We start from the raw sequence: 16,516 nt of genomic DNA, 5'->3' as shown, positions 1-16,516 counted from the left end.
ACGGGTGAAGGATAAGACAAAAAAATAGAAATTATTGTGTATGCGTGATAATATTGAGATATATTTATATATTTAATGTACATTATACAATATTCGATTGCAACGCATGCAGAATAATATGATAATGTTAATATTTATACACATAATTAACGCTAATTAATAATGATAACTTATATGTTGATTAAACACAAAAATTTAACCTCGCTTGCCATTAATCAGGATTATACCTTCTTACTTCTTTTCGTTTGCGTGCTCTCTCTTTTTTGTTCGATACGATTAAAAAGTTATCTCTACGTTAAACTTTTAATTATTTCAAAAATATTATTCGCGCAAAATGAGAAAATCCCATTTCAAGATATTAAGGAACAGATATCGAAAGTGTCCTCGAATATCCTGATGCGATTGATGAACAGACAATCCCTTCCGGATACCGCTCGACGTGCTCGCCTATCCGGACTAGCCGATCAAAACTTTCTTTTCGTGTAATTGCCCGAAGGAACGGCGGATATCGTTTCGCATGTTCGACCACGTAATTATTTCCTGCACGCAGGGAAAATATATTTCTTTCGTACTCGTCGATGGAGGCAATCCGCGAATGGTACACCCCCCTTCACCGAGGGGCTGGCTCGTATTATGCTTTTCCAATCCTGGAGAGTCGTCCCCGCGCCTTTCTACGTAGAACTCGACGCGAGCTTATCGCTGCGGTCACGTCAGTTTGCTTTCGGAATTTGGCCCACAAGGGATATATAGGTTACATGGTACCGTGCATTTGGAAACGCGATGAACCTCCTTCCCTACCCGAGCCAGCTTCTCGACAAAACCGAGTCTTCAACTGGCCAAATAATAGTAACTTTACATTACCGTCGTCTCTCAACTGAGGATCATAAAAATTAATTTTTCTGTTTTCAGAATCAATAGTTTTTTTGTTTTTTTTTCGAAACTAAAGCCAAGTAAATATTTTTACATTTTAAGATTATTTATTTTTTTATTTATTTTTTCCGCACAGAAAAAAAACAGTATAAAAAATCTAATATTTATTTAATAATTATTCTTTCATAATTAGATAATTTCTTGCTTATAGAAGAAATTCTATTCGTGGTTACATGTGAAATAATGATAATTTAGTTAACATGTAATTTAACCCCCCTTTTTTTTTAAGAATTTAATAACTTAAATTTTAGCGAAGTATACGTTTTTATTTCAATATTTTAATAATTTTCTAAAGAACACGATATAATTGTTCTAGTAATATTAAACAATTTTAATTCTTGAAGACATTGCTATTTTTTATCTGATATATTTTTTCCTTTCAACTTGTGAAAATTGTTATTGAAAATAATGAGAATATATTTTTCTTGGCGAAAGCCAACAGAATTCTTCGTGAAAGCAAGTTATATCTGTTTAACGGCACATGTAATCTCGTGTTAATATTTGATATTTTGAAAATAAAGATACTTTTAAAATAAAAATATTCTTTTTTTTTCTGTTCGTTTTTACATTATTAAGGAATGTTTTACGTGTAAAAAGATTTATTGCGTTATTACACGCGCGAGGTTAAGCCTGTCCTCGCCTAATTTTGCGGAGAACGAACACGTTGCAGTAAATTAGAACAACGTACTGCTAATTGCTTGCGTTTACATTTTTATTACTTTTGCCAGAAGTAAAATATAAAATGGAAGGGGATAGATTTACTATCGCAGGAGCCTCTAACTCCTGTCACGAGGCATTTCCATTTCTGTCAGTATTATCGGGACACGCGAAGGGTTAACGTCCTAAATTACGACGGTGGTATCTACAGATTTATTGCGCGGACGATGGTGTCGAAAATTCGTGCGACACGCTGCCCCGGACGAAGGCCGACGAGATAATGAGGATTGTAAATATATTTAAGTGGGCGGATCTAACGCGGAGATTTTTATCTTCTCATTCATATACATGTGGCTCTACTACGGCATTACTTCACATGATGTAATAATATTAACTCTCCAGGCTCAATAAGTATTCTTCGTATTTCATCAATTTCTATTTATGAAAGTTTCTTAAAATTTCAAAAGTAATTAAATTATATACATTTTATTTTACTTGATTTTTAAGAAGAAATTTAAATTGTCTTGTTTTAAAAACTTGAAAGTATGCTAGTAAATTTTTAAAGATTTTTTTGAACTACTTTAAATAGTAGAACTAGTAACTAGGAAAAGCAATAGAGAATAAATTAGACTCCTTTTTTATATTGTATTGTGAGAGTTAACCCTTTGTGTCACGAATTTTTATATTGGACCTATTTTTGGAACCCGGAAAATTTTTGGCTCATTACGAATCAGAAGTCAGAATTTTTAAATGACCGGTCCAATATGACGGAATAATTAAAAAATGTTTTAATTTTTATGAAAATCAGTTTAGATAATAGAGAATCAGACTAAAATAGATAATTAGAAGATTACATGCAATAAATGTTATTCTCTTGTAATTATTTTGGTTTTTGAAAATTTTTATCAAACATTCCGCAACCAAAAAAAACCTCGCAAAACAAGTTAAAGAATTATACTATATTTTTTAATATATACTTTTTGTTCGTCATTTTGGTTTTATCATCTTGCGATATGCGAAAATCTTGACCTCAGATTCGGATGCAGCAATAAAACAAAAACTCGGAACTTATTTTAAGATAATGAGACTAATTTTTGTTTTCGGTTCAGCATAGTGATTCTGCCGTTTGGGATTTTAAAATTTGGAAGTTATCATCTCAAATTAGGATTCAGTGACCCAAAAAATCTTTAGAACACCGTTATAAACGATATTCAAGTTATTTATTTGGATTTATAGTAGAAACTATTGAGTTTTCAAAGATTATAATTATTAATTCATAATAAAAAAATCTGACAAAATTTTAAAAAACTTTAGAATGTTCTAAATGAGTGATTAAATTGCCGTTTTGATATTGACATGTATATAGTTTAATAAAAAATGATTTTTTTTTTAGAAAGCACAAATTTTGACTACTCATTTAGTTATAGTAATTACGCAAGTAAAAATGTATGGCTGTCTACTTTTTTAACACACTTGTGTGCGAAAACAAAAAAAAACCGTTACTTAACGTCAATAAATTCATTAAAATAATTAAAAACTGAACGGAGAATGATGGAAGGCAGAGCGTTCTAGCGGTTATGACGCAAAGGGTTAAAGAAAATATGAAAAGAAGGCAGAAACGAATAAAACGATTACGCATCCAAACGCATAGGGAATTAAGTACTAATGCGAGGGACACGAGGGACTTTTCGAAGGTAGCCATCAAAGTAGCGAGCCTCTTCTCAGGGTGGACCGTCCGTAAACGACGACGCTGTAGAGAAGCCCTCGCGAGTACTTCGACCTGAACTTGACTTTGACGAAGTTGTGGCCGATTCCGCCGGCGGTGACCCACGCCGCGTCGTTATCCTCGTCGGACAGCGAGTTGAAACGTATGCACGTGATCCTCGCGTCCGTCGGCCCGTAATCCTCTTCCACCTCCTACTTGCAATCGAGAAACCTTCGTGAGTGGCTTAAGGTAACCATTAACAAAGCGCATCGCGAGATCCCGAGAAGCTCATGCGACTAGCAGTGATCCGCGTGACGCGATCGTAAAAAGAAAAAAAGAAAAAAAAGAAACGCACTTGATAACCACCGATTCGATGCGGTCTCCTGACGCCATATTCCCAGAGCAATTCGTCGTCGGCACCCTCTTGACACTCGCCGATTTCCTGCGCCGTCGCGAGCGAAACGGCGCAGAGGAGCAGAAACGTCGGCGATCGGAACCGCATGTCTCCTCCTCTCGACTTCTTCCTTCGCCGAGGATGATGCGCCGCGGGAAGAGAAGAATATATCAATCATTAACGAATAGAGATACGACGATTGTCGAGCGGGGAGGGGGGGGGAAAGGAGAAGAGTAATGGAGAAAGAAAGAAAATTTCAACGTACGACCCCAGTGATCTTCACTCTTCGCGCGGGAGAGATCCTTCCGGATTATTTTCGAGTGGGAGGACGGGCGGTTTATTGTCGAGCGATCGGAGACTGCGGATAGCACTAACCGAACGAACGGTATTAATAGCCGATACGTCGATACGCACCGAAAGTATCCCCTTCTGGGATACAGAATATTTACTCCTCGTGCGTTGCAGCCGCGGAGATTAGATACAATGCCAATCGTACATCCGCCCGCCCGTGCCGGCTCCGGTGTTGTTTCGAGCAGAGCGGGCGAGCGAGCAGGGGGCGGGTAATCGCAAACGGGCCGGGTTGGCCTCTTCTCCACGTTACGCAACGCCGAAATCATCGTGGACGTGTGCATCGTCGTCGATGGGTCCCGAGTGGTCCGCGAGAGAAACGCGACTAGCGCGTCACGCGTCTGTAATCAGTTGGTAGGTACTATTACATTTGTCGCATGCTCGACAGATTTGTCAAGTGCGTCGACTGGCTGCTAAATAGAGAGCCCGTACAGCACAGCGTGGCAAAAACATTTGTAAAATGTCGCTGCAATCGTATCGTTTCAGCAATATTGCAGCAACGATGAAATATCCGCTTCAGAAATGTTGATACGCGACGCTCTGGTGAAAATAGTATATTTACTAAACATTTATGGATGTGTTTATGAGATGGAAATTTATACATGTTTACGAGATGTTCGCGACTGATTGATGGACGACGTTCGAAAAGTATGTTGTATGCTTTCGGAATGTTACAAATGTTCGGGGAATGTTTTATTAAAAGTGTTCTATGTTTTTTATAATGTTGCAAATGTTCAAAGGTTTTGTAAAACACCCTTTGGACATTTACTACATTCTGAAAGCGTACACAGAAAAAAAAAATTAGTATTAAATCAATCTTAGACATAATTTGCTTACATAAAGAAAAAAAAAATTTTTTTTCCGTGTAAGCAAATTATGTTTGTTTAAGATTATAAATTTTTCCAAGAAGATTTTATATTCTCGCTTATATATAAAATAATGAATTGTTTATTTGATACTAATTTTTTTTTCTGTGCATTTTTTGAACGTTTGTTGAACAGTCGTGAACATCTCATATAATTCCATGTTTAAATTTCCATCTCATAAACACTTCATATGTTTTAAAACGTAAGCAAACATTTTATAATCATACTAATTTCGTCAGGGTATTGCAGTAACGTTATTACAATCAGGGCTGGACAAAAAGCATTTTAAATACAGAATACAAATTATTGGCAATCTTAATATTTGAATTATAAAATTCAGAATACTAGAAATCTTTTGATTCGGAACATGAAATACGACTTGTGTTTTATATTTTAAATCGAGTTTGCCAATATTTTGTAATTGAAATATTAAAATTGCCAATATTTTGTGTTTGAAATACCTTTTGTCCAGCCCTGAACACAATATATTATGTGTGTTGCTGCAACGCTAGATATCAATTTTTCTAAAGCGGACATTTTATCATAGCTGCAATGTTGCTGAAACATTGCAGCAATATTTTGCAATGTTTTTCGCAATGGTGTGGTGTATGAAAAGATTTCGAAAGAGAACTTTTCTATCCTGCAACCAATCCACGTTTCTCGTACGACAAATAAAACGTTGCCCGAATAAGTATAAAAAAAGTTAGGCAACTATACATTTTTATTTACTGTAACTAAACAAGTAGTCAAAATTTGTGTTTTTTTTTTTATTTATTTATTTTCTACTAAACCATTATCAATGTCAAAAAGGCAATTTAGGCACTCATTTCAGAGATCCTAAAGTATTTTTCACAATTTTACTATATTGGTTTTTTTTTTATTATAAATTTATAATTTTTGAAAAATTTAATATGGAAATTTTCATGAAGCTTTTTCAAAGTTTACAAAGCGTCAAACTGTCAGGCGAGATTTACGGATCGTCAGTTGAAATCTCAGGGTTTGAAAGAGAGTAATGAGGATCTCGAATTTGCGTCTTTGTATTTCTTTCACGGTTACGCAATTTTTTAAAAAAAGGAAAATCCGTTGAACGGAAGAGACGCGACACGTTCTCCGTTTTGACAAAGTTCTGCTTTCTTTTTTTATCGAATTTCTCGATACTTCCAAGTATAAAACTGCAAGTGATGCCGACATAATCATTAACCGGCATCACTCATGTAAAATCAACTTTGCCAACTCTGACCTCGCTGACAGCGTCATATGCAACGCGTATCACACCTCCTGGTTATATTTATTCTGTTTGTGTAAAACGCAGGCTTATCTGCTCGGCGAATTCGCGAAGCTGTACGGGAGGTTGGGCTCCGACTGTCATAGATCTGTGTGCATGCAACTGCGATTTCATACAACTAATTATTATACGGATAAATAACAGGAATATATATTACACTTATCTTCAAAATAATGAAAAAAAAGAACAAAATAAAATTACACATTATTCTATATTGCGTTTGAAATTAGTACAAAAGATTTGGCCATGATTTTTTATCTATTAGTTAGATAAAAAATTATTATTTTAAACAGAAGAGTAGAAATATGCTCTAACAAAAATGTTTTAAGTTCATTTTACACTGTTTCTAATTTGCAACAAAATTCAAGACGAAATTCTATTTATAATTTTATGTATTAAATTATGAATATAATTAATAAGTAGAGGGGAAAAAATTGTGTTATGTATGAACCATAATTTGATTTAAAATTATGTATAGAATATTTGATTGTTGCTTTCGAGATTTTTTTTAAGATAGTTTTATCGCGAACTGACTCTGTTAAGATTTATTTGAAACTTTTGCTATTTAAGAATAATGATATTCTCTATACATACGCACAATTTTTAGGGAAGTTACCAGGCATGTTCAAAAGATAATTGTATTTAAAGTTAGTACTCTTAACATACGTTCCCTATGTTACCCAAATAACACAAAATCTAACATTGGGTCATAAGACGATTTTAAGATATCTAAAAGATGTTTTTTAGGATACATTTTTTAAGTTGTTTTTTAAAATCATTCTTTAAGATGAACTTTCAGTAGTACGAGAGACGTATGGAAAACGAACTGCGAGTGCTTTCGCGCGTCTTTTAACACTCTACTATTCAAATATTCTATTAAGATACCGAACTCGTTCATTTATTTCCGACATTTATCAATTTTTTTAAAAATATTGATAAAAATTATCAAATATTCTCCAAAAATTCACACACATAAATATAATATTTACATAAAATAATCAGCAAAGCTTGTTATCAATTCGATAGCAGTGTGACATTGTCGTTAGACGTACATACAGTCCACACGAAATGCTCGTGACCGTTTTTATCTCGTATTTTTAGTATGAATGTTTAGAATGTTTTCCTCACTTTTTTACGCGATAATAAATGACAAAAATACACTCTTTAATAAAATTGTTCAGTATTACGCTTGTTTTCGTTGAATTATTACATATATGGAGGGACTAACTTTTGGACGGCACTTTTGCGCGATACCTACCTTAATTGTGTTGTAAATTACAGATCGTGTAAAGCGAGTTTTAAGAAATAAAGACAAAAATATGAATTTTTTAACATGTATTTCGGCAAAACTGTATCGATTCATCGTAATGATATATTTACAAAATTAAATTTAGAAAAAATTGTTTAATAAAAAATATTTTAGCTGTATTGTGTACAAAACATTTATGAATATAATTAATCATTTATGTTTACAAAAATGTATAAATATTCCTAAATTATAATGTAGAAATATTGCAGTATGAAATATTACACATTCAACATAGTAACATTTTAAATGAAAAATCAAACGGTTTTTTAAATAATTGTGAAATATATTTTAAACTAAGACTTGTTTAATTTTTGACAATTATTAATTAGAAATTTTATTTCGATAAAATGCCTACGTTATGATGTATTGTTTTAGCGCAAAATTTGCATCAATTCGTGATACCATGATTGTGCAATATTCACACAGAGTGTCTATTGAGATAAAATTTCATTGCGATATAGAGATTAATTCTGTAAGTAAACAAAATTTATTTATTTATTTACAAAACAATCGTGCTCAGAATTTTAATAAAATTTTGCATAAATTATCTTAAATATATAAATACTTGAAGTACTTATACAAAAAAAATTTGTATAAAAATTAATAACCAATAGAGTAAATATAATAATAAACTATAAACGTTTATTATTTAATAAAAATAGAATGTTATAAGCGCATCTTTCATATGTATATAGTTTATTTAAAGTATAAATATTAACACTTTGTAAAAAATAGGTGCAATATAATGTGCCATAAAATTAACCATTATAATCTTGTTATAAATTTATATGTAACACTATTCTTTCCTCAACGGACAATCGCGATTCACAGAATTGTGTAAATTCAGATTATTTGCCGCAGAAAATGAGAAGCTAATACAAGAGGAAAACTTTCCGACAAGTCGCAGTAAGAAAAAGAAGTCTTGGTAGCAGTATATCACGGTTCATTACTAATAACCGGCAATTCTCTGTAATTATTAAGCAACAAGCGCATTCCGAAGCTCATCACGTAAAATGTCTTGCGCTTTAAATAATGTTACACGAAATCGATCACAATTCATAGAATCATGTAGAAACAATTCAGAATGTCTGCCGCAAGAAACGAGACGCTAATTTGAGGGAGAACTTTTCGACTAGTCGCAGTAAAAGAAAAACAAGTCTTCATAGTAATATATTATGATTTGTTACTGACAGCTAACAGTTTCTATCATTTCTAAGCAACAAGCGTCCCTCACAGTGAAAGTGCCTTGCGCTTCAAATAATATTACACGAAATCGATCGCAATTCATAGAATCATATAGAAACGATTCAGAATGTTTAGCACAGGGAATAAGACACCAATTTGAGGGAAAACGTTCCATCAAGTCGCAATAAGAAGTCTCTGAAGCGACATATTTATGACTTGAAATATTACCCAGCAAGCACAAGCAAAGTTACATAGTTATAGAAATGTTATATTGTAATTTCCCACTCAATAATGTAATTGTTATATAACACTTGTTATATAACAGTTACATTATTGAGTGAACTAACTCTATAATTTCTAAGTAACAAGCGTTCCGAAGCTCGTTATAAAGCGCTTTGCGCTTCACAAATGATGTACACAAAAGTGATGACAAAAGTGGATCTGCCTACGTGAAATCAACCGTATCCCGCGTAGAACATGGTCTTTGGTGGTGTCAACAAGTGCCTCTCTGTTTGGTCTAGACGGCGTGAAAAGCGAGGTTTCGGGCACCGAAGAAAGGCGGGTATTGAATTGTAAAATACATTATTGCAACCAGCGAATGGCAGCGAGAGGTAACCGGCTGGCAGTAACCAGACCATCGCTATGTCAGCCAGGTGAATCGGTTCCCACAACGCCGTACCTGGAACCACGCGGCTCGCGTTGCCTAAGGAAATGGCTTTACTTCTTGTTCTCCACGCCGCTAAACCGAGTTAGCGGCTTTTAAGTCCTTTTACTTCGGAGTTTCGTTACGGCGAGATCGACTTGAGGGCCGGAACGATCGTTACTATCGTTATTATATCGAAGGCAGAGTCATCGTTATTACGTATCAGCGTATTATCCTCGTCTTGAGTAGAAACGGATCGAGTCGGGCATCGCTGCCTCCGTGAATGAGAGCCTGACTCGCCTAAGTTTACGGGAAAGATAGACGCCCTTATCGCGTGCCTCTCCTGAAGGAGAGCAAAAAATGAGGGTAGGGTACCGGCGTATATATTGATTTATTTTACTAGCCGTCGTCAAGGTACTGCATTTCAATATTATCGCATGATAAGACTGCGTTACACACTTTATTGTCCGAATCTCCAGCTGTCTCACCCCAGCTTAGTGAAAAGAAAAAAAAAAGCGACGGACCGACTAGAGCCTCTCATTTCCACCTTCTCTCTTGTAAGCTCATCGAAGAGCGAATACTCACCCTAACAGCAGCACATGATATCGAACGAATATTGTGACATTTTAGAAATATACGCACGTTATCACGATAATGTACGAATGTTCGTACGATATCTAGAATATTCTGTAATATTCGTACGATATCTTGTGCTGTTAGGGCATACAGTTATTGGTAAAGTATTTTCACGTGATAAAAAAACATATCGTTTTCTGTGAGATGAGCTTCTCTTCTTAGCTCACACGTTACACTTACCGAGAAATATTATAGTAACAGCGAGATATGATAAACGTTGCTTATTCATTCACTCCGCAAAAGTACATATATCACGCTCGAATAGGGATAAAAGTTGAAATCGGATTCGCGTGACCTTCACATTGGCTTTAGGCGAATGTATCTTACCGATAATTTTCATTTTCAAAGATAATTCTGTATTCTTGTATTTTCGCGAAATGTTTTTTTTTCTCTGTCAGTTTACTGCCCTTGTGTATCTTGGTCGCGCTCTCCCAAGCGCGTTTTCATCTCTAACATGATTTTTTTTACGCCGAGGCACGTGGAGGAATTATCGGCGATAAAACTATCGCCAGACAGCTTTTGCATATCGCGCCTTATCAGACCGAATTTTTCCGCTAACTCGTGAACATTTCCATTTGTTGGCTTCCTTTGTTTTCCATTATCATCGCCGGAAGATCGATGTTTCCGATCATCCTTATCAGTCTCGATCGTAGTCTGGAACTAGATTCCTGAGATTAAATGGTAATCGAATGTATGGGCTCGTGACAAGTGCGGCTGTACCGAGCGCAGAGGTGCGGGAAACAGCTGGGGAAAGGAAACGAGGTTGCATACGCGTTTCTGTTGACAGATTCGCACAGCGCACAGTTATTTACTTGAGATTGAGCCGGATAAGTTATTAATTTCCAATTTGTAGCGACAACTGTAATAATGCGCGATGTAGTGAAAAATGTAACGGGAGAGTCGTAACACCGCGCAATCGGTTATATTAGAGCCGTGGGCGACTAACTAAGGGTTAATTTGACGGCAAAGTTGATTGTTCGGCGACGTTGACGCGGATATCTGTCTACTCGGAGAAAGAGGCGGTTGCTAGTGCAATACGTTTCGACGAAGGGAGGGAGGAGAGGTGAAAAAAGGAGAAGAAAGGCAGATAATACCGGCAAACCGAGCACTTCTCCGAGTCTCTCTCTCTCTCTCTCTCTCTCTCTCTTCACGAACCGGCGACCCCGAGCTGTCAAAGTCCGTCAGCCAGTTGCCCCCGGGTCATTCCATCTATATAGCGAGGCATTATTTACAGTTTCACGCGTACAATCGCGTCGTGAGGAGATTACAAGTTCCACCCAGCCAACTAGCCAGTAATTCGTTGGCGAAACGCCCTCGGTGTATGCGAGATGCATCACGTCGCGTCGCGCCCGACGAGCAAACAACGATTTTCAGCGAACAATCGATCAACGATGCGATCGCGATGTCGCACGATGGTCATTGCTCTTTTGTTACAACAGCACATCGAAAGGTTGACAAAAATCTCTCCCTTGTGTGGATTTTCAAAAAATACTCCATAATACATTCGCAAGGTTTATTGTAATGCCAATGCAAAACAGATCTTGAAAATATAAATGATAGTAGGTAAGAAACGGTGAAGGCTGCTTACGCGAATTTTTTATTTACGGTCTTCCCGTAATCTTCTTCGTATCAATTTTGGTTGATTGCTCTTCCCTAATTAGTAATAATTTCAGTAAATATGAGGAATAAAAAATGTACATATGTTTATATATGTTTGCAGAATTTATTGCAATATCAATGCAACGAATTCCACCAAGATCTTATTACTTAATATTTTAAATATATTTATATATATTGTTTTTTAATTTATAAAAATATAAATATGTTTAAAGTATTTATAAATATATTTTTTTCAATATATTTCAAATGTAATCAATTAACATGAGTATTTAGCTTTTACCTGGGGAATAACAAAAATTTTTGTTGAGTATGGTTCAATTTTTTTTTTTTTTTTTTTTTATAACATTTATTAATGAAAGGCTGACATTGTGGATTATACTATCATCAGGAATAATATAGATTCTTGGAAGTATTTCGAAGACTTCTCTTCAAAACTGAACTATCAAAATAAAAATAACGGGACGAAATACATTAAACGTTTAGAGATAAACTTATTACTCGTTAATCCTTCGATATCATCAGGATACATCTCGATACGTGCCCGATCCCAAGGAACGCTCAAAAAGTTTCACCGAGAATAAAGAAAGCAATAAATAATCATTCGTTTCATTGCGGAGTACAGAGATACGTCTCGTTTGATAGAGTCGCTAAATTCGATTCAACGTAATGTAAAAAAAAAAGTCGAAATGCATCATGAACTTATCAATATAAATACCTCGTGCTTTTTTCATATAAAAGGAAGAAATGATATCGGAAGAGTTAAGCCACTTCCATCCGATTATGCGCTGGTATTTACAAAAACATGTACCAAGTAATCGTATTCGTGAACGAGCACGCTCGCTCGCTCACTCGCTCGATGAGTAAAGGCAAACGTTTGTATCGCCGGCGCCTATTGATCTATGCACAATAGTTCATAAATAATCTCTATCGGCGATCGTGCGAACGTCTCTCGCTGTTACGCAACCGCGCGGAAAAAAAAACAAAATTGCGATCAATCTCAATTCAATAACAAATGGAAAATCGAAGATTACATCCTCTCCAGAATATCGCTATAATCGATGAACGTCGATTTTAAATACGAAATCTCGCATTTCAATGCGACTACTATAGCATCTTGATCGGCCTGATCGACAATTCGAGCAAATTGAATCGAGGAAGCTCTCCCTCTCGCGACCGCGGCCGCGCGATTATGGTAAAATATAGCGGAGGAGGTGAGATTAGAATTAACCGGCTTCTCGAATCTACCCCTTTCTCCCTCTTTGTCTGCCATTGTTGTATACGGGCCGTCGCTGTGCCATTCTACAGAAGATAGGAACCTATATTAATCAAGCGCGGCGCAAAAGTCTCCCGTTTAGTATAATCAGTATTTGATAGCGTGCAACCCGCTGAGAGCATGTGTTTTTTTTCATCCGTGTGTCCGATCGCACTCTCCTCCCCCATACGTTTCCCCCAATCGAGCAAGAGACGAAGGCCCGAGTGGCAACGCACACGTAGAGAGAGAAAAAGAGAGAGAGAGAGCTATTTCTTTTTTTTCTCTCCCCTTTTCCTTTTTAAGCCGATTACGAATCGAACTTGACCTTTGCACCTATTTTTAACTCGCTCACTTTCGTTCGAATCCGCGATCGCCGGTAGCACGATACTTTCGCAAATCCCTCTCGAGCACGCGCCCCCTTGCCAAGTTCTTACTTGTCTAGTTCTCTAATTGGCACACAACTACCGCGTGTCCCTCCTTTAGCGAACTATTACTGCTACATACTTATATCGTAATTGTTAATAAGTAGAAAGTGAAATGAAAATACATACAAGCATACGCATGCTAGCTCTCTCTCTCTCTCTCTCTCTCTCTCTCTCTCTCTCACGCACGCACGCACACACTCCGTGAAATCGCATTGTTGGAGTCTCATATTCACTTATATGTTACAATACGATGCAAGGTAATGTAACAAGGAAAAACGTAGCGCTCTTTGCCAATCAGCCATATATGAAATGGATATCGCGCGCAGATACATTGTTCTCCAATAAATAATATCACACTCTACACAATTACTCATGAAAAAGAAATAAGTACGGATAAGAATCTCGTCCGGAATTGATCTGCGGATCTCCTCTTTGGCACATTTCGTTTCTTCTCGGAGACGCGATCGACGTTTGAGGTTCAGATACTCTATTAGCTACACTCCAACCTTCAGTTGCACCGCGGGCCAAGGATCGAGTCAAGATGCTCTGGATGAGTCTCGCGATGCGTTTCTGAAAAGTAGCTATGGCAGAACAGTTGGGATCTCGATGCAAGAAAAGCCCCCGCGCTTTAGGGACGAGGGTCTCCCTATTGCACCACCGCCAAGGGTGGATTATGCTGCGTCCTGATGGCCCCCGCGACGCGTCTGAACGGCAATTGAAGATGATAGTAGGCGCAATAGGGCAACGGGTCCCAATACACGAAAAGGGACTCCCTCTTGTCCAGCACCGTGCCCAGAAGATGGGGCGCGGTCTCGCTGGTCGATTGCTTGAGAGCACTCGCCATGGCGTCGGTCGGCAACTGCCGGTTCGACGTGCCCAGCAACGCTGAGTTCTGCCTGGAGAAGTGTCGGCAGGGTTTCCACACCAGACGCGGATGTATTCCCGTGTGGCAGATGTAGGGCAGGCTCACGCCCACCCGGCAGCTGAGGGACATCAGCTCACCCGTCCGCTCTGACATCGCCAACCGGAAGCTCAGGTGACCGTTGATCCTGCCGCCGAAGGAACGGGCGAAGAACTGCTCGAGCCATCGCGTCACCTCCGGACGTTCCTCGGGTATGAGACCCCGATCCTCATCCACTCGGCAGGTCACGTTTGCCATGATCCGTGACTCCTTGACCGTAGTGCAGGTGATAAAGTGACTTCCGTCGGGGTCGCGGATCACCACCCACGGTCGCCTCTCGCTGATCTCGTGCTGCTGATTCCGGAACTCTTGGAGGGTAGGCGGCAGCAGGATCTTGGCGCGGTCGCGCATCCCGGCGGGACCGGCGGCTAGCATCATGTACCTGCCAGTGCGAAACACGTTGCCTTCGTAGAGCCCGGACAGGTCTTGCATCGATCGCAGCAGGAAGTGCTGCGGAGTCGAGAGACCGAGCATGCGACAGCGTCGCAGCAGCTCCAACGGGTCGTCCAGCGCGGTCACCTCGCTGGCGTCGGGCACGAAGCACTCGCAACCCATGATCTCCAGATGCGGCTTCGCCAGGGCGTCGTAGTACGCCGTGCTGGCAGCGCTCACCGGTATGTAGTAGGCCACCCGTTCGCGTTGAACGATATCCCGCAACGCTTTTATGTACTCGACAACATTTCTGGGCCCGGGCCGCGGTATTGTGTAGTACTTGCAGCAGGCGGTGGAAAATCTGGCCAGGCCGAACAGACCCTCGAGATCGCACACCACCACCCGGGCGCCAGCTTTGTAGAAATTACGCGCGAGATGTACCGCCTGCACCGTGCTACCACCGCTGATCAGAACACATCGCTTGTTGCGCGATCTCTCGTACGCCGGGGTGTGCAGCACGGTGATGAACCATTTGAGAGCGGTCAGTGGTAGCTGTAGAATCACCCAGAACAAACAGACCCAGGCGGATGCCCAGAGGGCAGGCGCCCAGATCGCATAGCCGATAACATTGAAGACACTTCGAAATAGACCTGACAGAAGTCCAAAGTACCAAGATAGAATCCTCGACAGTATGGAATCGTTGCTCCGCACGGCGTTTCGATTATCCGCCGCCAGCGTACCATGTTGCTGCTGCTGCTGCTGCCGTTGCTGCTGCCGTCTCTGGGAGAGTATCACTGTCGATATACTCGAGAGCGATGACGCTCGGGAAAGATTGCTCGGCACGTTGGACGTCGGCACGGTCACATTCGACGTCGTACGCTTCAACATGGACACGGGCGACATCCGGGGTGGCGACGTGGACAACGGTGTGCCGGGTAACGACGGCGACGCGCTGCTGCTTCGCGACATTGGTGGACTGGAGGACCATAATCTAGACGAGCTCTCGCTCGAGCAGGCGGGCATCTTTGTTTTCCCGTTCGATGTTTCGCCTTCGGAAACCCCCGTCCGAGAGGGATTACGAATCGAGAGGCCTAGTCGATCGGTAAAAATCCTTATACCTAGGACTCATACTTCAGTCTTGTGAAATAACCGTCAGTTATTTCAATGAAAGAAGAGGATGATGAAATGCGGATAGTTCCTCCCGGGGGTTGATTGTATCCTCTGATCGTGGATAGAAAATAATTATCTCTTTCTCGTCAGAAGCGGATGAAATAGCGATGAAAACAATCAGAAGATGATGACAACACAATATACACGAAAATTAGAGTGATGCTGTTGCTGCCAACAATCGCGGAGAAGAAGCTATTCTAGGCGACTCGTCCCGTCTTTAATTGTCGGTTTGCACACGCAGCTTTAACTGAGGCTGGGCCTCGAGTATCCCGGTCTCTTATGAGGCCTGCATCTCGAACGTACTATGAACCGAAGCCTTATCATTAGATAAGCGCCTCAGACACCGCGACGAAAAGAAAGGAGTCGCAAAATATGTCGCGTCTGTTCTCACTTTTCTTCTTCCCCCCTTCCCCCCTCTCCCTTCTTTTTTTTCTTCCGTTCAAATTATTCCCCGCAAAAATCGATTATTCATCCAATTCGTATATCGGTAAACAATCTAACTGATTTGAAGGGTCAAGAAACAAGAAACAGCGAGGGGATTTCTTGTTTTCATTACAGATCACAGAGCGTGTAAATAATCGTATTTTAGAGGACTGTTATTGACTGTCTTCTGCCATAATTTTGGACAAACGTGCAATCGATAATCTTTATAATACAAGGTGAATTCAATGTGAATTTATAATCTCATTAAACTTGTTTTAACGTTATCTTTTATGTCAAAACATCTCGATTACAAGATCTTTTGCATGATATTTGAA

The 16,516-nt window shown here is 39.0% G+C and overlaps 1 protein-coding gene and 1 long non-coding RNA gene across 2 annotated transcripts; both read right to left on the bottom strand.

The window, feature by feature from the left end:
* Window positions 1–3,367: 3,367 nt before the first annotated feature.
* On the bottom strand, window positions 3,368–4,352 carry LOC105207069. Its single transcript, XR_005574543.1, has 3 exons — window positions 3,952–4,352; window positions 3,648–3,816; window positions 3,368–3,507 (listed from the first exon to the last, which is right to left on the bottom strand). It is a non-coding gene; the product is annotated as an uncharacterized LOC105207069 (long non-coding RNA).
* A 7,533-nt stretch (window positions 4,353–11,885) lies between these two features.
* Window positions 11,886–16,146, bottom strand: LOC105203417. Its single transcript, XM_011172210.3, has one exon. The coding sequence runs from the start codon at window positions 15,609–15,611 to the stop codon at window positions 13,902–13,904; it is 1,710 nt and encodes a 569-aa protein (XP_011170512.1). The 5' UTR covers window positions 15,612–16,146; the 3' UTR covers window positions 11,886–13,901.
* Window positions 16,147–16,516: the final 370 nt, after the last annotated feature.

The sequence above is a fragment of the Solenopsis invicta genome, chromosome 4 (assembly GCF_016802725.1).
Source record: "Solenopsis invicta isolate M01_SB chromosome 4, UNIL_Sinv_3.0, whole genome shotgun sequence".
NCBI lineage: Eukaryota > Metazoa > Arthropoda > Insecta > Hymenoptera > Formicidae > Solenopsis > Solenopsis invicta.
Note: the sequence above shows the minus strand (reverse complement) of the source record. Positions and strands in the feature narration are given on the sequence as shown.

What these genes read in the sequence shown, in the direction of transcription:
- LOC105203417 (XM_011172210.3), bottom strand. Translation starts at nt 15,611, where the DNA reads ATGCCCGCCTGCTCGAGCGAGAGCTCGTCTAGATTATGGTCCTCCAGT.